The sequence below is a fragment of the Onychomys torridus genome, chromosome 4 (genome assembly GCF_903995425.1).
Source record: "Onychomys torridus chromosome 4, mOncTor1.1, whole genome shotgun sequence".
NCBI lineage: Eukaryota > Metazoa > Chordata > Mammalia > Rodentia > Cricetidae > Onychomys > Onychomys torridus.
In genome coordinates, this window is record NC_050446.1 from 62,093,004 (window position 1) to 62,115,961 (window position 22,958).

The 22,958-nt window shown below is 39.3% G+C and overlaps 2 protein-coding genes across 2 annotated transcripts; one reads left to right on the forward strand and one right to left on the reverse strand.

Annotated features, from left to right (window-relative positions):
- The first annotated feature begins 3,548 nt into the window (after positions 1 to 3,548).
- On the forward strand, positions 3,549 to 4,500 carry LOC118583106 (olfactory receptor 1013-like). Its single transcript, XM_036186436.1, has one exon. It carries the CDS (start codon positions 3,565 to 3,567, stop codon positions 4,498 to 4,500), a length of 936 nt encoding a protein of 311 aa, XP_036042329.1. The 5' UTR covers positions 3,549 to 3,564.
- Positions 4,501 to 17,950: 13,450 nt separating this feature from the next.
- On the reverse strand, positions 17,951 to 18,886 carry LOC118583120 (olfactory receptor 1013-like). Its single transcript, XM_036186474.1, has one exon. The coding sequence runs from the start codon at positions 18,884 to 18,886 to the stop codon at positions 17,951 to 17,953; it is 936 nt and encodes a 311-aa protein (XP_036042367.1).
- Positions 18,887 to 22,958: the final 4,072 nt, after the last annotated feature.

Here is a 22,958-nt window from a genome sequence, read left to right on the forward strand (position 1 = left end):
CCTGCTCCTCACCCCACTTACCCCCATCCTAACCCCATCCCCTCCTCATAGAGGGCAGGGCCTCCCGTGGGTAGTCAACATAGGCTGGCATACCAAATTGTGGCTGGGCCTAGCCCGTCCCCCCTTCATCAAGGCTGAGTAAGGCACCACACCATATGGGATGGGCTCTAAAAAGCCAGTTAATGTACCTGGGATAAGTCCTGGTCCTATTGCCAGGGGACCCACAAACACATCAAGCCACAAAACTTTCATTCATGTTCTGAGTGCCTAGTTCAGTCCCATGCAGTCTCCCAGCTGTCAATCTAGAGTCCTTGAGCTCCCTCTAGCTTGGGCCAGCTATTTCTGTGGTTTTTCCCACTGCGATTCTGCCCCCCTCCCTTATAATCCGTACTCCCTCTCTTCAACTGAACTCCAGGAGCTTGGCCAAGTGCTTCGCTGTGGGTCTCTTCATCTGCTTCCATCAATCACTGGATGTACGTTCTATGATGACAATTAGGGTACACACCAATCAGAGTGCAGGGAAAGGCTACTTCAAGCACCTACTCCACCATTCGGGGACAATCTTGTGAGGGGAAAGGGTTAAGATCTCCCGAGTAAACTGGGAAAGGGAATAGAGGGGAGGGGATGGAAAGGGTGGGAGGTGGGAACATGGGAACACGGTCTTACCATGTGGTTATGGTAGCTAATCAAGGACAATGACAAAAGACTCTTCCATAGTGGAAGAGCAATGCACAATTCAGATCATTTGCTAACTTTAATCTGACTATTTATTTATTTTGTTGTTAAAACTGAGTATGTTTTGGATCCCCATCTTGACTATTTGCTCCTTGCTTTCTTCCTTTCTGAAGTTTGTCTCTTCTTCCTCTTGGTTGTCCCCTTAACTTCATAGAAATTTCTTCATTATGTACAATCTCACTTGTCTATGCGCTCTTGTTTCCTGTACTTGTAGCACTATAAACAAGAAACCATTGCCCTTTCTAAACCCTAGAAGGGTTTCCTCAAATTTTTAAAGTATTTTTTTAGTAAGAAAATATTTTTATTCATTTTAAATACCAACCACAGATCCCCCTCTTCCCTCCTCCAGCCCCTCCAGTCCAGCCCCCATTCCCTCCTGCAAGAAGGTAAGGCCTCCCATGGGGAGTCAGTAGAATCTGGTACACTCAGTTGAGGCAGGTGCAAGCCCCTCCCCTACCCCAAGGCTGTAATTTTATGATTTTAGCATTTTACACTTAAATATTTTTTCACTAAGAATTTACCTGTGTACAGGATGATTGGGGACAATATTTAATACTCTGCATATGAGCTTTTTCCACAGCACTAATTGAAGAGGCCATTCTTGCAGTGGTTTCTTTTGACAAGTGTGCTGTAGATGAGCTCACTGAATAGGTGTGATTTTTTTCTTCTGGAATTTGGAATTTCTGATTTGTTCAATTGTGGATAACATTCAATACCATTAGCAAGTATAGAAATAAAAACAAAAGTCACCATGAGATATGATTTCACTCCAGTTAGAATGGCTAGTATAAAATGTTTCAGTTGACTTAAAATGTAACAAATGCTAGTATGTACATGAAGTAAAATGTATTATCATACACTGCTGGTAGGAATGTAACTAAGTATTTTTATTATGGAGGAAAGCTGGGAAATTTCTAAAAATTAAAACAGAATCTATGCTGAGATCCAATAACCCCACCTCTGGTTGTATAAGGGCAGGAAATAAAATCAGCATGCCAAAGAGATGCTTGCATGCCTATTCTTCTGTGGTACAATTTACTATTGCAAATATATAGCATGAATCAAAGGGCTCACCAATGAGTGAAGTGTGATACATATTCAGTGGCCTTTTATTCAGCCATAAAAAGAACAGTGTCTTACCATTTTTCAGATAGCAGAATTGGAAAGTATTAAATGAGTGAAAAAAGCCAGGAACAGAAGACAGACATGCATGTATATAGTCACTTTGAATGCAAAACAATGACCACTAGAGTTTACATAGTTCTGGTATTTGATTAGTGAACAGTATATGTGATTATTGATGTATTATGTAGAATTCTTTTAATGTGTAGAATTATTAAAGCTAATAAAGCCAAAATGAAATAATAAAAAAAGAAGACTAAGCAAAGGGTTCCAAATGAATCTAATTAGTTTGATAGGTAGAGAAAAGCTAGATATTACATTACAGAAAAAAGCAGAGTTGTTATTTATAAATCTTTAATTAGTCTTTACTTTTTTCTTAAATTTTTATTGAAAATAGATTCTTCTCTCATACAATACATCCCAACCAGTTTACATTTCCTTCACTCTTTCTACGTTTCCTGCCACCTCTCCTCTTCTCCAGAACAACTCTTGCTCTGTTTCCTTTTCAGAAAAGCCAAACAGGGCAAAACAAGATATAATAAGACAAGACCAAAGCCCTCTTATCAAGGTTGGCCAAAGCAGCCCTGCAGGAGGAAAACAGTCTTAAGAGCAAGCAAAGGAGTCAGAGATACACCAGCTCCCACTGTTAGGAGTCACACAAAAATACCCACCTAACAGCGCTAACATAGACACAGGGCCCATGCTTGCTGCTTCAGCCTCTGTGAGCCCATGTGAGCTCTGCTTATTTGGTTTGGTGGACCATGTTCTCCTGATGATCTCCATCCCTCTGAATCTTACAGTTTTTCCTCCCCCTCTTCTGCATGTCCCCCATTTCTGAGGGGAGGGACCTGAAGGAGATTTCCAATTTAGATTCTCTCTATTCATAATGTCTGGCTGTATGTCTTTGCAACATCTCCCATCTGCTGGTATGGGAAGCCTCTCTGATGATGGTTGGACAAGGTACTAGCATAGCAGAATATCATTAGGAATCATTTTATTTTATTTTTTTAAAGCCTAGTCATGTTTGTACAACCCTAGGTCTCTGGGCTATCCAGGCTCTAATTTCTGGCCATCCAAGTGGTGTTGGGAATTGGCTGCCTCTTGTGGAGTGGGTCTCAAGTTAAATCGGACATTGGTTGCCCACTCCCACAAGTTTTATGCCACCATTGCCCCAGTACATCTAGCAGGCAGACAGATTGTAGGTGAAGAGTTTTGTGGTTAGGTTGGTGTCCAGGTTTCTCTTTCTATAGCCTGCAGAGTACCTTCTCATGCCAAAGAGACTAGAATGTAAGGGTATAAAGTTCTGATCAACAAATCTTACTTCAATTAAACTAGTCTTTAACTTACTTTTGATCTGCACTAAATCAGTGTAATAAATGGTTCTCTAATAAACTGTCTACCTACTCTGTCATAATCTACCTTACTTCCTTGGGATAGCTAAGCCTAAAGCATTCTAGAATGTACAGTTAGATCTTACTATATCATATATGCAAGTACTTGGGTGTTGTTTATAGTATCCATGAAAAATAGTTAATAATCCTAGGGCAGAAATGTGAATAAGGCCATTTAAAAGCATTTTATTTTTGCCCTTGGAGAATTAAAGAAAAATAAAGTTTGTAGAATGACAAATAATGGAGAAAATATTTAGTGACATTTTCAGCCATAATTTAATATTTTCACAGAGTGTACCATAAATGCTCCCAAGTCATGGATGAGAAAAATGTTACTGGGGTGAAGGAATTCATCCTTTTAGGATTTACAGAAGACGTGGTGTTACAGTGGGTACTCTTTTTCATCTTCCTCATCATTTATGTCATCAGTCTCCTAGGGAATATCACCCTGATTTCTCTCATCTGTGCTGATTCTCGACTCCACACACCCATGTATTTCTTCATAGGTAACCTGTCATTCCTGGATCTCTGGTATTCTTCTGTCTATGCCCCCAAAATCTTAATAACATGCATCTCTGAAGACAAAAGCATCTCCTTTGCTGGATGTCTGGCTCAGTTCTTCTTCTCTGCTGGACTGGCCTACAGTGAGTGTTACCTACTAGCTGCCATGGCTTATGATCGCTATGTGGCCATTTCCAACCCCTTACTTTACTCCCAGGTAATGTCCCCAAGGTTATGTGCTAGTCTTGTTGCAGCTTCCTATGTTGGTGGCTTTGTAAATTCCACCATTATCACTAGTGAGACGTTTACCCTGAGCTTCTGTGGAGACAATACTATTGACGACTTCTTCTGTGACCTGCCCCCTCTTGTGAAGTTGGCATGTGACGTGAAGGAGAGCTACCAGGCTGTACTGTATTTCATATTAGCCTCAAATGTCATCACCCCCACCGTGCTGATTTTGGCCTCCTACCTCTTCATCATTGCTGCCATCTTGAAGATCCGCTCCACCCAAGGCCGCCTCAAGGCCTTCTCCACATGTGGTTCTCACCTGACTGCTGTCACCTTGTACTATGGTTCAATTCTCTTCATTTACTCCCGGCCAAGCACTAGTTATGCCCTGGAGAGGGACAAGGTGGTTTCAGTGTTCTATACCGTAGTAATTCCAATGCTGAACCCCTTGATCTACAGTTTAAGAAACAAAGATGTCAAGGATGCTTTGAGGAAAATGTTAGATACAGCTACATTTTCATGAAGGAAAAAAATGTCTAAGCAAATTTAAAATGCTTATCTTCATGCAATTATTCTTAGCTGGTACTATCAGAAATAAGTATACTAGAGACTTAAAAGTAATCACTTAATGTGCAAATAGAAGTCTGTTTTCTATATGTTAAGTTATATTTATTGTAGCAATAATATATTATTAAATTGTTTGTAAAATGAAAACAATTCATTTCCCCCACATACTAGCTAATCTTTTTCGCATTTTTTATTTTCATTTATTTTAAAAATTATACAAATGTATGGAGTGAATTGTGATCACAGTCAACATTTTAATGGCACAAATATATTCATTTCATGGGTTTGTTTATTTTCTATTCCTTTCTTAATCTATGTGTATGATTATGTGTATGAATGTGTGTGTTGGTATGTGTCAGTGTCGGTAGCACATAAGTGCCATGGTGTGCAGATGGAGGTCAGTGAACAACCTCTGCTTCCACCTATTTTTGAAACAGGTTTTGTCTGTTGTTCACTGCTGTGTATATAAGATTGTAAGTATACAGAGATTCTTCTATCTCCTGTCTTTGCCTGATACCTCTTCATAGGAACACCAGTATACATAACATGTGCTTTGGTTTGTGTGAGATTTGAGAATTCAGTTTTATATCCTTATTTACTCACTGAAATTTCCCCCTCCATCCCTATTTATTGTTTAATCATCGTACTAAGTATTGGGTTTCATTATGGCATTTTCAATCAAAATTTTTTTGTTTATTCTTCTTTTTCCTTTTTTCTCCATCCCTCTACAAGAGGTGTCTTGTGTTCTTCCCTGAAGACTCCTGTTCACTTTGATCCTTAGTGTGTTCTTCCCTATCTCTTCCCCACCTTCTTCTCCCCTTATGATTTCAAAGTTTATTGTCATACTTGTTGTGTGTGTGTGTGTGTGTGTGTGTGTGTGTGTGTGTGTGTGTGTATGCGTGTGTGTGGTGTGTTTGTGTAGGTGTGTACATTGTGTATTGAAAACTGGAATTCATATATGGGAGAACATGTAATATTTATTTTTTGGAGGTTAGATCACCTCAAATATTTTTCAGATCCATCCATTTTCTGCAGATTACATTTTTCCTTACAACTGAATAGAATTTTACACACACACACACACACACACACACACACACACACACACACACACACAATTCCCTCATCAACATCTAGGCTGAATGAAGTTGAATAATTTTAACAAAACACTTGCCAGGTTGGAATAGACTCTATAAGGACATTGGGGTTCTGAGAAGCTTTAATGTCCCATAAAACATTTTGTAATATAATCTTAACTTCAATATTTTAAAGGGAAATAGTAGCTCTATAAGTGGTTACAGAACTATTACCAGTGTTTGATGGATTCAATGAGTTATTTCAAGCCATTGTCTATTGGTAGACAAACTGGAATCTAAATCTAGAACTGACAACTGCAAAATACTTACAACACTTGATGAGAAGAAGTGTGGATTAGAGAGCCATACTAGAAGTCAGAAAGATGGCTCAGCAGTTTAGAACATTGGTCTCTGTTCTAGAGGATCCAGGTCCCAACACCCAAATGGTGCCTCATAACCATCTTTAACTCCAATTTCAGGGGAGCTGGTTCTTCCTTCTGACATCTTTGAGCAATTGGCATGCATTTGGTGCACAGGAAAGCACAGCAAAGCAACTCTTCATTATATCCATAGATTTGTGAGTCACTTTTTTAGATGTTTATACTCATATTTACTTACAACAGTGGCTTAAATGTAAAGCAACTATTAATCTAATGATTTTTAATGGCATCTTAGTTAGGGTTTTAATTGCTGTGAAAAGACACCATGATCACAGCAACTTCTATCATGGGAAAATATTTTTTTTCATTTTTCTTTATTAAGAAATTTTCTACTATTTTCTACCACATGCTATCCACAGACCCTCCTTCCCCCCTCCTCCCACCCCCAGCCTTCTTTCCCAAGCCACCCCGCATCCCTACATCCCCCAGTTTGAGGTCTCCCATGGGGAGTCAGCAGAGCCCAGCACACTGAGTCTAGGCAGGTCCAAGCCCCTTCCCACTGCACCAAGGCTGTGCAGGGTGTCATACCACAGGCACCAGATTCCCAGAAGCCTGCCCATAGACCAGGAACAGATCCCGATCCCCCTGCCTGGGTGCCCCCCAAATGGTTTGAGCAAAACAACCATCTTCCATATCCAGAGGGCCTAGTCCAGTCCCATGGGGACTCCACAGCCACCACTCAACAATTCATGGACTTCCACTAGTGTGGCTAGTCATCTCTGCATGTCCTCCCATCATGGTCTTGAAGTCCCTTGCCTGCAGAATTTCTCCTCTCTCTCATCAATTGGATTATGGGAAAACATTTAATTGAAGCTAGCTTATAGTTTCAGAGCTTTAGTCCATTATCATCATGGTTAGAAACATGATGGCATGCAGGAAGGCATGGTGCTAGAGAAGGAGCTGGGAGTTCTGCATCTTGATCTGCAGGCAACAGGAAGTGAACTGTCTGTGTCCATACTAGGCATAACTTGAACACAGAAGATAGTGACACACTTCCTCCAACAAGGCTACACCTACTCCAATAAGGCAACACTTCCTAACACTGCCACTTTCCATGAGCTTATGGGGGCCAATTACATTCAAACTACCACAAATGGGCAAAAAGATGAGTCAAACATGATACATACATATCAATATCTATATCCATATGTAGGAGGAAATTCTGATACATGCTATAACATGGATATAATTTGGAGACATTATGTTGGGCAAAATGAACCATTAACAAAAGGATAGATACTATGTAATTCTATTTATGAAGTACTCAGTAATCAAACTCACAAAAATTAAGAGCCATGGTTGCTCAGGTCTGGAGGGGACAGGAAATTAGTTGAATTTCTATCTTGCAAGGTGATCAACTTCTGTGAGTGGATGCTGGCAATGGATGCATAAACCATTACTGCACTTATTGCCATTGAACTATACGTTAAAAGGTGGTGCAAAATGACTGGGTTGAGGATATAACTCATCAAACCTCATGAATATGCTTTAATTTGTAACAAGCATTGACTAACATAGAGGGTCACAACAGGTAGACATTCAGAGAATACGTGTCTAGAGAGTGCTCAGCACTAAAAGGGACATGTATATCACACAACATCCTCCTTTCCAGGATAAAGGATCATGATGCAAGAAGGGCAGAAAGACCGTAAGAGACAAAGGTAGCAAATGAATACAAGGAAAAAGCGTTTTTCCAAAGTAATGGTACATATTAATTAAAAGTGGTTTTGACAGAGTTCAAGACGTGCATGAGCTCAAACTAGACCAAAACTCATCATGGAAGGAGTGATTGGACCTTAAATCAAGCCCATAACTGAGAATCTATTGGTAATTGATAGTGCTTGGGGGATAGAGAGTTAGTTTTTTTAAGGGTGTGTCTACTGATAAAGTAGTCCATTGGTTTACTATATAAACAATAGTATACAGGTAGTATTAATTAGAAGGATGTGATAAAAATATAATGTATACAATTTTCACACAATTAGTAAGACTATATTTGAGTCCTTTTGATTTGCATTTCCCTGATGGCCAAGGATGTTGACCATTTAAGAATTTCTCGAGCATTTAAGATTCTTCTGTTTAGAATTTTCTGTTTAGATTTGCATCCCATTTTAAAATTGGATTATTTGTTTTTTATGGCTACTTTCTTGAGTTCTTTATATATTTTGGATATCAGTCTTCTGTGGGATGTGGTTATTTATGAAGAGCTTTGTCCATTCTGTAGGCTGCTGTTTTGTCCTATTGACAGTGTTTGTTGTCTAAAAGAAGCTTTTCAGTTTCATGGGGTCCCATTTATTAATTATTGGTCTTAGTGTCTGTGCTGCTAGTGTTCTAGTCAGGAAGTTTCCTCCTGTGCCAAGTTGTTCAAGGCTATTTCCCACTTTCTCTTCTGTCAGGTTCAATGTTACAATTTATATTGAGGTCTTTGATCAACTTGGGCTAGAGTTTTATGTAGGGTGATAGATATGGATCTATTTGCATTCTTCTACAAGCTGACATCCAGTTATGCCAGCACCATTTGTTGAAGATGCTTTCTTTTTTCCATTTTATAATTTTGACTTCTTTGTCCAAAATCGGGTGGCCATAGATGTATAGATTTATGTTTGGGTCTTCAATTCTATTCCATTGATCCACTTGTCTTTTTTTAAATGCCAATACCATGGTGTTTTTGTTGCTATAGCTCTGTAGTAGAGCTTGAAGTCAGGGATGGTGATACCTCTGGAAGTTCTTTTATTGTACAGGATTGTTTTAGCTATCATTGATTCTTTCAAAGTCCATAAAGAATTGTGTTGGAATTTTAATGGGGATTACACTGAGTCTATATATTGCTTTTGGTAAAATATCCATTAATCCTACCAGTCCACAAGCTGGGAGATCTTTCCATCTTTTGATGTCTTCTTTTCTTCAATTCTTGAATTTCTTGTTGTAAAGATCTTTCACTTGCTTGGGTAGAGTTACCCTGAGATATTAAATATTATTTGTGGCCACTGTGAAGGGTCTTGTTTCCCTGATTTCTTTCTTAGCCTATTTATCGTTTGTATGTAAGAGGGCTACTGATTTTTTTAAGAAAATTTTTTATTCATTTTACATACCAATCAAAGATCCCCCTCTTCCCTTCTCCAGCCCCTACAGCCTCTCAACACACCCACCATTCCCTCCTATAAGAAGGTAAGACCTCCAATGGGGAAGTACATTTAGTAGAGGCAGGTCCAAGCCCCTCCCCCTGCCTCAAGTCTGTGCAAGGTGTCCCTTGCATCATAGGTAGTGGGCTCCAAATGTCTAGTCATGCATCAGGGATGGATTCTGATCCTACTGCCGGGGGGCCTTAAGCAAATCAAGTTACACAACTGTCTAGCTATGCAGAAAGCCTTGTCCAGTCCCACGCAGGCTCCACAGCTATTGATCTAAATTTCATGAGTTCCCACTAGTTTGGTTTGGTTGTGTCTGAAGGTTTCCCATCATGATCTTGATGCTCTTATTCATAGAATCCCTCTTCTCTCTCTTTGACTGGACTCCTGGAGCTCAGTCTGGTGTTTGGCTGTGGATCTTAGCATCTGCTTCCATCAGTTACTGAAGAACGGCTCTATGATGCTAGTGTATTCACCAACCTGATTACTTGGGTAAGCCAGTTCCATCACCTTCTCCACTTTTTTTTTTTATAATATCATTACCTTATTTTACTTACTTTCTTTTTTTTGTTCCACAAATTTCTTTTTTTTTTCATTTTTCTTTATCGAGAAATTTTCTACTCACTCCAATGCTATCCAAAGACCCTCCTCCTCCCTTCTCCCACCCCCAGCCCTCTTTCCCAAGCCACCCCACATCCCTACATCCAATTTGAGGTCTCCCATGAGGAGTCACCAGAGCCCAGCACACGGAGCCTAGGCAGGTCCAAGCCCCTTCCCACTGCACCAAGGCTGTGTAAGGTGTCACACCACAGGCAACAGATTCCCAGAAGCCTGCCCATAGACCAGGAACAGATCCCGATCCCCCTGCCTGGGTGCCTCCCTAATGGTTCGAGCAAAACAACCATCTTCCATATCCAGAGGGCCTAGTCCAGTCCCATGGGGACTCCACAGCCACCACTCAACAATTCATGGACTTCCACTAGTGTGGCTAGTCATCTCTGCATGTCCTCCCATCATGGTCTTGAAGTCCCTTGCCTGCAGAATTTCTCCTCTCTCTCATCAATTGGATTCTGGAAGCTCAGCCTGGTGCCTGGCCATGGATCTCTGTACCTGCCTCCATCTGTCACTGGTCAAAGGCTCTATGATGACAGCTAGGTTATTTGCTAGGCTGGTCACCAGAGTAGACCAGTCCAGGCACCCTCTGGACCATTGCCAGCAGACCAAGGTGGGGTCAACCTTGTGGATTCCTGAGAGCCTCCCCAGCACCCTACCTCTTCCTATTCCCATGGTGTCCTCATCTATCATGGTATCTTCCTCCCTGCCCTCCCACCCTGTCCCTGTTCCAGCTTGACCCTCCCATTTTCTTATGTTCTCATCCCCCATTCCTCACCCTCTGCCACCCCTCATCACACAGCCCACTTATGTAGATCTCATCCACTTCTCGTTCATAGGATCATCCATGTGTCCCTCCTAGGGTCTTTTCCTGTTAGCTAGCCTCTCTGGAATTGTGGTTTGCAGTCTGGGCATCCCTTCCCTTCCATTTAGTATCCACTTATGAGTGAGTACACACTATGTTTGTCCTTCTGAGTCTGGGTTACCTCATTCAAGATGATGTTTTCTAGATCTATCCATTGGCCTGCAAATTTCATGATATCATTGTTTTTTACTGCTGAGTAGTACTCCATTGTATATATGTGCCATATTTTCTTTATCCATTCTTCATCTGAGGGGCATCTAGGTTGTTTCCAGGTACTGGCCATTACAAATAATGCTGCTATGAACATAGGTGAACATATGTCCTTGTGGTATGATTGAGTATTCCTTGGGTATATGCCCAAGAGTGATTGATATAACTGGGTCTTGAGGAAGACTTATTCACAGTTTTCTGAGAAACCACCATAGTGATTTCCTGAGTGGCTGTACAAGTTTGCATTCCCACCAAAAGTGGAAGAGTGCTCCCCTTTCTCCACATCCTCTCCAACATAAGCTGTCTTCAGTGTTTTTAATCTTAGCCATTCTGACAGGTGTAAGATGGTATCTCAGAGTTGTTTTGATTTGCATTTCCTTGATGACTAAGGATGTTGAACAATTCTTTAAATGCCTTTCAGCCATTTGAAATTCTTCTATTGAGAATTTTCTGTTAAGCTCTGTAGCCCATTTTTTAATAGGAATGTTCAGTATTTTGATGTCTAGCTTTTTGAGTTCTTTATATATTTTGGAGATGTTGAGCAATTTGTCTTTCAGTCATTTGAGGTTCTTCTGTTGAGAATTCTCTGTTTAGTTCTAGGCTCCTGATTTTTTGAGTTAATTTTGTATCCAGCCACTTGACTAAAGGTGTTTATCAGCTGTTGGAGTTCAAAAATGCAAATTACAGCTCATTCTGGAGAGGATGTGGAGCAAAGGCAATACTCTCCCACTTCTGGTGGAAGTGAAAACTTGTACAGCAACTTTGGAAATCAATATGGTGGTTTCTCAAAAAATTAGGAATCAATCCACCTCAAGACCAAGACCACCTCAAGAGCTATACCACTGTTGTGCATATACTCAAAGGATGCTTAATCATACTACAAGGATACTTACTCAACTATCTTCATAGCAGCTTTATTTGAAATAGCCAGAACCAGAAACAACCTAGATGCCTTTCAACCAAAGAATGGATAAAGAAAATGTGGTACATTTATACAATGGAGTATTACTCAGCTGTTAAAAATAGTGACATTACAAAATTTGAAGGCAAATTTATGATACTGGAAAAAAATCATCCTGAGTGAAGTAACCCAGATATAGAAAGACAAAAATGGCATGTAATCACTTATAAGTAGATGTTAACTGTAAGGATAACCATGCTACAATCTACAGGCCTAGTGAGGCTAGGTCACAGGAAGACACAAAGAGGTCCTGGATCTCCCTGGGAAGGGGAAATAGAAGAGATCTTGAGGGTGGACTGTGGGCAAGTGGGGATGGGAATGTTAGTGTCAGGTTGGGGTGGATGGAGAGGGATAGTACTGAAAGGGATGACTGGAAAGAGAGGGCCTTTTGTGGTTAGGTAAAAACCCGATGCAAAGGAAACTCCCAGGAATCTACAAGGATGACCCTAGCTAAGATTCCCAACAACAGTGGATATATAGCTTGTACTGGCCATCTCCTGTGACCAGGCAAGACTTCCAGTGGAGAGATTGAGACACCAACCCAGTTACACAACATTTGACCTATAGTTTGTCTTACTTATGGAATGTTCTAGGGTTGGGGGAGGGATGTGTAAGTGTGGCATAGAGATTGTATAAGTGGCCAACCAATGACAGGTCCAGCCTCAGATCAATGCCGTGAGGGTGATCGCACACTTGACACTGACTGGAGTGCTAGTATCCACAGGTTGGATGGCCCAGAGACCTAGGATAGAACCAAACACAACTGGGAAAAAAATGTCAGTGTTATGATGTCTAATGATATTCTGCCATACTCACAGATTGGTGAGCACACTAATTGTTATCAAAGAGTCTTCATCCAGTAACTGATGTAAACAGATGCAGAGATCCACAGGCAAACATTGGGCTGAGCTCAGGGAATCCTACTGAAGAGAGGGAGGAAGGATTGTACAGGTCATAGGAGTCAAGGACATCACAAGAAAACCTACAGAAACGACTAACCTGGCTCATAGGACCTCACAGAGCCTAACCAACAACCAGGGCTCCCTTATAGGACCAACCTAGGCTCTCTACATATATGTGAGAGTTGTGTAGCTTGGTCTACTTGTGGGACTCCTAACAGTGGGAGTAGGGTCTCCCAGAGGCTTTGGATGGCTTTTGGGAACCTATTCCTCACACTGGGTTGCAGTACTCAGCCTTAATACAAGGGGAGTGCTTAGTCATACTGCAACTTGGCATGTCATGCTTTGTTGATACACATGGGGATCCTGCACCTTACTGAACAGAGAAGGAGCAATTGGAAGGGGCAGAAGGGAGGTGGCGACAGGGAATGAGAGGGGAAGAGCGAGGGGAAACTGTAGTAGGAATACAAAATAAATAAATAAATTTAATAAAAATGTTTGAGTCCTACCACTTTGAGAAGATACTATATGAATAGCAATGTTCTTTAATATTTTTTTCTTTGGCATACAGTAGTCTAGATTCAAAGTTGTGTGTACAAGTTATATTTTTGCATTGTGTGTTTGCAAGAAAGCAATGTTTTAATACAAAGCTTGTTAAAGTGAACCCTGATGCACACTGAAAGAAAAAGAATATCTTTGAAATGTCACATCAAAGAAAGTAGTGTTACTAATGAGAATTGGCTTTGTAGGCCAAGGGTAAGAACTTGTGATGAGAGATGACTAATCAGTCTTCTCTTTTTGCTACCATTAGCTGGGATATGTAGAATATGGCTTAACTCCTAAGATCATTGCCATGCTAAACATATTTGCAGATATTTACACATACACACACACACACAAACACACACACACACACACACACAATTTACACGTGTACATACAATGTACAGATAGCAGACAATGATATATCTGGTCCTGCTAACAATTTGAAATTCAGTCTGATGTTTGTATTGGGCCAACATGTGATACAATTTTATAGTAAAACCTCAATAAGACAGAATAAGAGAGTTGCTTTTGACTCCATTGTTTCTGCTACTCTGTGTTGCTCAGACTAGTGGCCTGAATTACTTTCATTTTCTGGAACTCACATTTGGGGTCATATAGATGCAGCCTTTCCACAGAGATTTCTTGCTCCAGTAAAGGCAACATGGAGTGGAGCTGCTGCAGAGATGATACATTCTAATAAATCAGTCTATCTGGATGTTTCAGCATAATTGCCTCTTACTTTTATGTGCAATTTATTTTTAAATAATATTTTATTAATTCATTGAGAAGTCTATATTATTTTTTATTATATTCAAACCCTCTGCTCCAACTCTTCCCAGTTATAACTGGCTCCCTACACTCTCAACTTCCTATCCTTTGCTTCCATCCAGTCCAATTTATACTGTTCAACTTTGCTTGGGAATGGGGCCATGCCCTGAAGCATAGTTAACCTACCATATGTTAAACCCTTAAAGAAAACTGACTCTCCCTTTTCTAGAAGATATCAAGTCCTCCACTAGGGATGGGAATTTGTTTCTCCACTCCTCCCACCATGCTTGTTTGAGAGTGTAACCTGATCACAACTTATTGCTCATATACATCCTCAGGGAGGAGAGGCCTAGAGACTCTGACCAGTTTCAGAGACTCATTGAAGCTGTTTTGAGCTGTTTACTTTCTGAGCTTAAGGAGAGCTTCCTGCTATTTCACCTTACTTTAGAAAACCTATTGTTTTACCTCCCTATAATTGTTCATTGTTTTAATGAGCTCTTCTCTAAGATGGAAGGTTTTAATCATAGAAGGAACTGTCCCACAACAAAAGCATAGTTTCAATCTACTTTCTAGAGAAAGGCAATGTGGCCTTCTGCTCTTCACCGTTGTCAGCACAATGCTCAACACTTTCATCTATAGTCTGAGAAACCAAGATACCAAAGACTCCTTCAGGAACAAAACAAAGACAACACGACTATAAGCATGAAGGTGATCCTTCTTGCTAGGGATTTGACTATATTTTCTAAATCATTCAGCTACAGACATGTTTGTATGCTTACAAATTTCACTTGCATCCATATTGTAATCCTTGGCAAATGAAGTGTTGAACAAATGACCTTCAATTATTATTGTTCCCCTGTTGTATGATATAAACCGTTTAGTGCATACACTTGAGTGTTTGTTACTTTTCTGTAGTGTATTTTGTATCTTATTTAATAAATTTATTTCATTGGCTACTTATGAATTGATTGTTGGGAAATAACACTATTTTGGTAATTTAGTTTGATTTTAAGTTTGTCAAGCTATTGCTACTGATTGAAGAGTTAGAAGGGTGAGATTCCTGGATTTATGAGCAAGATTTTATAATTACATTTTTAGTAAGAGTTATTTCTAATTTCTTGATAAATCACCAATGGAGTGTATATAAGCAATTGTATAAACCATACTTCTTTTGCATGGTTGCAATGTTAGGCAAAATATTTGAGGGTTTCTCTAACATTTTTTTGAGAAATATGAATCCTTTTGGTTATAAGTTACCCTAACAAGTGTATTGTTTCCTAGGGAGGGCAGGTTCTTTACAGAACCCTCCCTCAGTCACATATTAATACAACACATATCAGAGGAAAGTAGTGAGTTTAGGCCAATGAAACAAATAAATCAACAATAGCAAAGTTTACTGGTAGGGTCCATTCTTTCCATATCTATGCTACCTCTTTTTCTCTGTAGTCTTTGCCATAAGCCAGTGTCTTCAACATTTCCAAACCCTGAGAAAGTTGTTTATGCTGCTGCCAGAAATATTGGTGGATCAAATACATTGCTAAACATGTAAAAAAACAAACAAAAACCCCCAAAACTATGTCTGGCTATGCCAAGTTCCTTATAACTTCATGAACTCAATACCTCAACTCTCTAATGGCCCCAAACAGGTAGAACATCTCTGCCCTGATGTATTTTTCAAGGACCTGATGAAATCCTTTCTGCATTCAAGTTCTCTTAATAAATGAAGTGAGCCATTCAAAATGTTATTTAGTGATTTTTTTTCTTCTTTTTGGAATCCTTGCAGGCATTTTCTTAGGGTTGTATGAGGTATTCCCTTGGGGCACCTTAACTGCCATCCCTTTAGGCAAATTCCAAATATAGGTTCAGATCAACGAGCCAGCACTATAAACTCAAAACTAGTATATTTAAATGGAAAATTTTAATTAAGAAAGGACTAACTCAATATTTAGTACATGGCTGGTTTAGGTATAATCACATTCAATATCATATTCATGAATGGAAGTGAAGGTTTAAAATTTGAGATTTCTTGCTCATAAATTAAATTTTTTATATTGTTTGAAAATGTCATACATGCATTCAATGCATTTTATAAAATCTATCTCTATCTCCTCATCTATAATTCCTTCCCTACATATAACCCACCACTTATTCCTCCCCTGTTCATGTCATCTCTATTTTTTATAGTTACTGAATCCACTTAGTGTTGTTTATATATGCTTGAGCATAGGACCTTCTACTGAAGCATGGTAGATGTTCAGTGGCTGCATCCCTGAAGATAACATTATTTCTACTCCAGAAGCTATCAATTGTTATCAGCTTCTCAGCTAGTGTTAAGACTTCATGATTCATCTCCTCTGTCCATGCTTGAGTTTTGGCTGGCTTGATCTTGTGTAGGAATTATGCTACAATTGGTAAAATGAGACCATTTTGAGTTCATTAAAATTGAAAACTACAACAAATAGCTACAGACACTACATCAGGTATATTAGATCTAAGTTTTTCATCCCTCCTTTTCCCCATGGCATTTATTTTCTCATATAACTGCATTCCCTTTCTCTTTCTTTAAAATTAATTTTGACATTCCCTATTCATGTGCATTGTTACTGAAGAATCCTTACTAGTATTTGGACAGAGGAAAATAAGGTGCCATCCCTGTGTGTCATCTTTCCATAGGATATTTCCTTCACATCTCCATAGTAACCATTATGTAATGATAATAACTGGGCAGTAATTAGGGGAAGAATAAAATGAACTTCAGTCGTCTGAGAAAGTATTATATGCTTTACTATTTCGCACACAATTCAAGTTATATACTTTAAAAGCTATTTTAATATTAACATAAAACTAATTCAATCATTAGATAAAAGTAAATGTGAAATGAATATGAACAAAGTTCCATTATATACATACATGAATACGTTATAATGTAACTCATTATTTATTACACTAAAACAAAAACACATTTTTTAAAATCTTTTTTCTCCTTTTTTATTTATTATATTAGTGTTTTAATTTTACACATCAGCCATAGGTTACCCCTGTCCTCCCCACTCCCAGCCCCGTCCCCACCTTCCCCCAGCTCCTACCCCCATTGCTATCTCCTCCAGGGCCAAGACTCCCCTGGGGATTCAATTCAACTTGGTGGATTCAGTACAGGCAGGTCCAGTACCCTCCTTCTAGGCTTAGCAAAGTGTCCCTGTGTAAGCCCAAGTTTCCAAACAGCCAGCTCATGCACTAAGGACAGGTTCAGGTTCCACTGCCTGGGTGCCTCCCAAACAGTTCAAGCTATTCAATTGTCTCACTTATCCAGATGGCCTGATCCAGTTGGGGGCTCCACATCTTTTGGTTCATAATTCATGTGCTTCCATTAGTTTGGATATTTGTCCCTGTGCTTTTCCAATCTTGGAGATCCCAGCTGGATCAATAACAGAAAGGGAGAACAAGGAATAACAGACCATGATAAATGAAGACCACATGAGACCAGGAAGAAGCAAAGTGCTAGAGAGGTCCCCAGAAATCCACAATGATACATCCACTGTAGACTACTGGCAATGGTTGAGAGAAAGCCTGATCTGACCTAGTCTGGTGACCAGATGGCCAAACACCCTAACGGTTGTGCTGGAACTCTCTTCTAATAACTGATGGAAGTGGATGCAGAGATCCTTGGCCAGGCCCCAGGTGGAGCTCCAGGAGTCCAGTTGTCAAGAAATAGGAGGGACTGTAAGAGTGTGAATTGCTGAGACCAAGATTGGAAAAAAATACATTTTTAAAGAAAACAATGTGAAAAATTTTTGGTGGAATTTCAAAGAATGGAAGATTTATTTTTTTTGTACTCACTTTTCCAACTTGCCCCCAAGTAGTTTGCTATCACCTAGTCCTGGCTTGCTAAGTGTGCATAAACTTAGACATCAGAAGGAGATAACTTGACAAGTTTTCTCAGTGCTTCCTTCACATCTTTATTCCTCAGGCTGTAGATCATGGGGTTCAACATGGGGAATAACACAGTATAAAAGGTAGACACCATTTTATCTCTCTCTAGGGAGTAACTGGAACTTGGACGAGAGTAGATGTAGAGGATGGAGCCATAGTACAAGGTTACAGAGATGAGGTGGGAGGAGCAGGTGGAGAAGGCCTTGAGGCGACCCTGGGTAGATCGGATCCTCAGGATGGCGGCAATGATGAAGAGATAAGAGCCCAAGATGAGCAGGGTGGGAGTAATGACGTTTGAGGCTAGGAGAAAGTACAGCACAGATTGATAACTCTCCCTGACATCACATGCCAGCTTTATGAGAGGTGGTACATCACAGAAAAAGTCATCAATGACATTGTCGCCACAAAAATCCAATGTGAATGTGTTGCTAGTTAATATAATTGCATTGACAAATCCTCCTGTATAGGAATACATAACCAAAGAGATGCACAACTTCTTTGACATGACTTGAGCATAAAGCAGGGGGTTGGAGATGGCTGCATAGCGATCATAAGCCATGGCAGCTAGTAAGTAGCATTCACTATAGGCCAATCCAGCAGAGAAGAAGAACTGAGACAGACATCCAGCAAAGGAGATGCTTTTGTTTTCAGAGATGCAGGTCACTAGGATCTTTGGAGTGTAGACAGAGGAATACCAGAGATCCAGAAAAGACAGATTTCCAATGAAGAAATACATGGGTGTGTGGAGCCTGGAGTCATTGCAGATCAATATGATGAGGGTAGTGTTTCCTAGCAATGTCAGAGAATATACTCCAAGGAACAGGACAAAGAGGACCATTTGCATCACAGGGTCTGTTGAGAAGCCCAGCAAGATGAACTCCGTCACTGTGTGATTTCCCCTCTCCATGCCTCAAGGAGCTTGCACCTGGGAGTACAGAAGAACTTACATGTCTCTATGAATATGAAATATGAATATTGTTTTTGGTAAGATCCTGTAACATAATCAGTACCAGTGTGAAAACTTACATTTCTTTGTAGGCAATAGGAATCTCCAAGTTTAAATATAATAATTTCAAAGAATGAAGTAATAAGAATGTGTCTACATGTGGCAGCCCCTTCTTTAATCCCAATAGTAGAAAAAATAGAAGCAGAATAGTTGGAACAAATTTGATTTTTGCTTAAGCTACCTAGTAAGTTAAAGTATAGCTGGATTCAAAGTGTGAGATGCAGGTTGGAAAATTCAAAAGTAATATTGATGTAGAGGATGAAGAGGAGGAAGAAGACTGGTTACAAAATTCCACTGACTAGATGAAAGATATTTGTCAATGAAATGAAATGAAAAAAATACAATATTTCTTCAAATTTCTGCTGAAATGGGTATATAGAAAACCTATCTTATCTGTGGATATGAGAAGGCTCAGCAAGCCTGCTGACCCGAGTTTCATTCCAAAACTTATGTAAAGGTGAAAGGAAATAAAAATGCTACAGGTTGTCCTCTGACCTCTACAACCATTCTAGTAGCATGTGTGCCCACACATCATAAGCAAACACACACCAAAAAGAAATTCATATTTTAAAAAATAAAAAAAGGAGGAGATGGAGAGATGGCTTAGCAGTTAAGAACACCTGCTGATCTTCTAGATGACTCAGGTTAGATTCTCAGCCACCCACATTATGGCTGGCAATCATCTGTACCTCCAGTTCCAACACACTCTTCTGATGGTGTGTGGTTAATGGATATACATGAAGGCAAAACACCGACATGCATAAAATAGTAGCATGACATAATAACCCAAGAGTTCAGTGGTAACACCAGTAACTTGGTGGCAACCAAAAACTCTCTAATTGAACTGTTCAACAAGACGAAAACCATGCCCCAAACTGGAAACCTTCAATAAGTGCGAATGAAGTCATGGATCTTGAAGGAGAGTTTACATCTACTACTTTACTAAACCGGCACAATCCCTAACACCAATCTAAATATTTGTCCTTATGCCTATAGATAAGTGTAGCCCTCACCCTCATCAAGGAAACTTCTCTTTGCAACAGAAGGAGATCATATAGAAAACCACATCAATCAAAATGCAGATTTGTGGAGCCCAGTCCCAATGTCTACATCTAAGAAATATTCCCATACCAAAGGCTCCAGGAACATTGTGGAAGAAGGAAAGAAAAATTGTAAGAGCCAGAGGACCAGGGAGCTTGCTGTGAGATTATGTCTCTTAATAATATCAGAAGATACTCCATAAAATCTCATTAGCATGACTGCCTAAACACGAGATGAACAAGAACAACAGAAATACCATCTTGAGGCCTCAGCCCTACACGAAGAACTACAGGCAGTGGAGGAATGCTGAGAATGGAGGAAACAGTCTGGCCCAGGGAAGAGTACACCATTTGTCTGTACACTACCAAATGCTCGGGCCTGAAAACACAAAGTATGCTTACAATAACATTATACAGACAAAGCAGTTTATATATGTTCCTAAATATATAGATGCTTGTAATAATAACACTTAATGAGAAAAGAGGCTATGAATTTGACTACATTACATACTATAAATACTTGAAAAATGAATGTGTAAATGTGCTTCATAGTATTATAACTTTCAAAAATATGAACTGTGAGTAGGGCTATGTTTTCATGTGATGCTAAGAATTTCTATAATTATGATCTCAGATAGTTTACATAGCCCTGATCTGATTTTCCTATAGGATATAGATAACAATATCTTCCTATGGTTACAGGAACATTTAAGTGAAACATTACAGATAGTCTTTAGTAAATCATCATTCAAAATACCTGTCATGTCACACTGTTGGAATACGGTGCTGTTGCCTTAAATATTGCAGTTGGTCGGATTTTCACTTGCTATCTTCTGTCTGAACTCTTGATGTACTGTTGCTTGTCCATCAGCTTTCCTTTTCCCTTCTGTCACTACTTCTTCTGCACTATCATCTTCATAGTGACCTAACCCAAGCCAGACCCTCCCCAATGACCCTGACATGCCTCTCTTTCTTCATGGGACTATTATTGTAGAACAAGTAATTAACTGAACAGAGCTATGTTCCTTTGAGATTCAGAACATAATTCTTATTACTTGGAAAGCAATGAGTACAAGTTACCCTGGGCTACAAGTTGAAAAACAGCGCATGTATTTTCTTGAGGTTGAGGTTTCCTTTGACACTTGGTGCATGAGATAATGACTGGCTTTGAACCTCAGGCTTATATAAGTGGAAGCAAGAAAACCATGGTAACTGACAGCATACACTAGGCAGTCTGTGTGACAGCCTTTCTAACAAAATAGTCATGCATTTGTATTACTATCTAGAAATGAAAGAATTTTTCCATTAAAAATGACTATAATACAGCCCTTTGCCTTTAGAGATTGTTTCTATTGTCAGAATTCTTCTAAACTAAGTGTATGGTTGAGACTTCTATAAAGATTAGCCTCTAACAGCAGCTTTAAATGTCTCTTGAATCACTTTGTCCCAGACCACTACTTTATTCTCCCATCTCATTTGCTCTTGAGATATCCTGAGGCTGCCTCTTTGGTTATGGTTCCTGCATTGCTTGTTTGTGCCATTAGTATCTTCTCCTGAAAAATTTCCATTATTGTCACTTGCTTTTTTCTTTTTGCCTCTAATGATATAAAATTCTTCTTCTCTAATAAAACTATCAGCAGTTTCAAAAGTGGAAATGGAAAGTTGATGAAGATTTCTCCTTCTCTAGCACTTACCACACATTTTTATCAAAAAGCCATTTTAGAAACAAATACAAAAAAATAAATAGGAATTTACAAAGCTTACCTAGTTTTCAGCAACAACATCGCCTTATCTGAATTTAAATCTGCCTCTCTTTTACCCCAAATCTTTTATGTCAGCTCTGGATTCCCAGACTTGTAGATTGCTGAAAGCCCTCAGGATTTCACAGCCTGCAGGGAGGGAACTCAGAGGATAATTAAAACTGTATGCTGATGAACTGGGTATTCTTGAATATGATGGAGAAAAGTTTTTGGTGACTATGTTGCCCTGGTGAAAAAAATGAATCAATCACAAATTCTTTCTCATTCTCTCTTAATTTGTGTAGCTAATCTAATACAAATGCATATTTATATACTTTAGCTATTTATGTGAGTAATATAAATATCAAATTATACATTTATCTTCATGGTGATATTTCTGTTTGTTATCTCCCCCAAGTACATTATACAGTTTCCCAATATTTTTATATCATCAGGTACGCTGCCTTATTCAACCACAGGGATTCTATACTGTCTGTCTACCTATGAGTTTATGGGCGTCAATGTTAGGGCGAAGGGTAAAAGGCGGAAGTTTTCCCTAGGCTCCTTACCTGAATACATGCTAGAGTAGTTGCAGCCATGGACTTTGACAATGGACTCTAACAGCTCAGCCTTTTACAAGGATCTCTCTTCTATACCCATAACATTTTCCCCTGTAGCTTTAAAGGATAGGTCATAGGTACTCTCAATGGATAAGTCCCATAATTATTACACCTTATTTCTGAATTCACTACCACATAGATATTCCTTTGTAGGACTTTTCATTCTTTGTTTTGAGGGCTTTGTTTTTATTATATATATTTTTTTTTACTTTTGGAAATTTCATAATGACATATAATCATATTTGTTCTCCAATTTCCTTCCTACACCTACCCTGGTATGCCCTTTAGCATATTCCTGTCTCAACTTCTTATCTTTTTTTTATAACTCACTAAGTCAGCTAATGCTATATGTATGTGGATGTCTGTGGGCTCATGACCTGGGACATGAGAAATTTACCAGTGGGTACACCCTCAGAACTATGTCATTCCCCCTTCCAGCAGCTGCTAATAGTGTCTCATTAAGAGCTAGGACCTGAAAAGTCTCTCCTTCATCTAAGATGAAAGGTTTGTTAATTATTCTTGAAAAGGTCTTATGCTAATAAACACAGCTACTAAGAGTTCACAAGTGTGATAT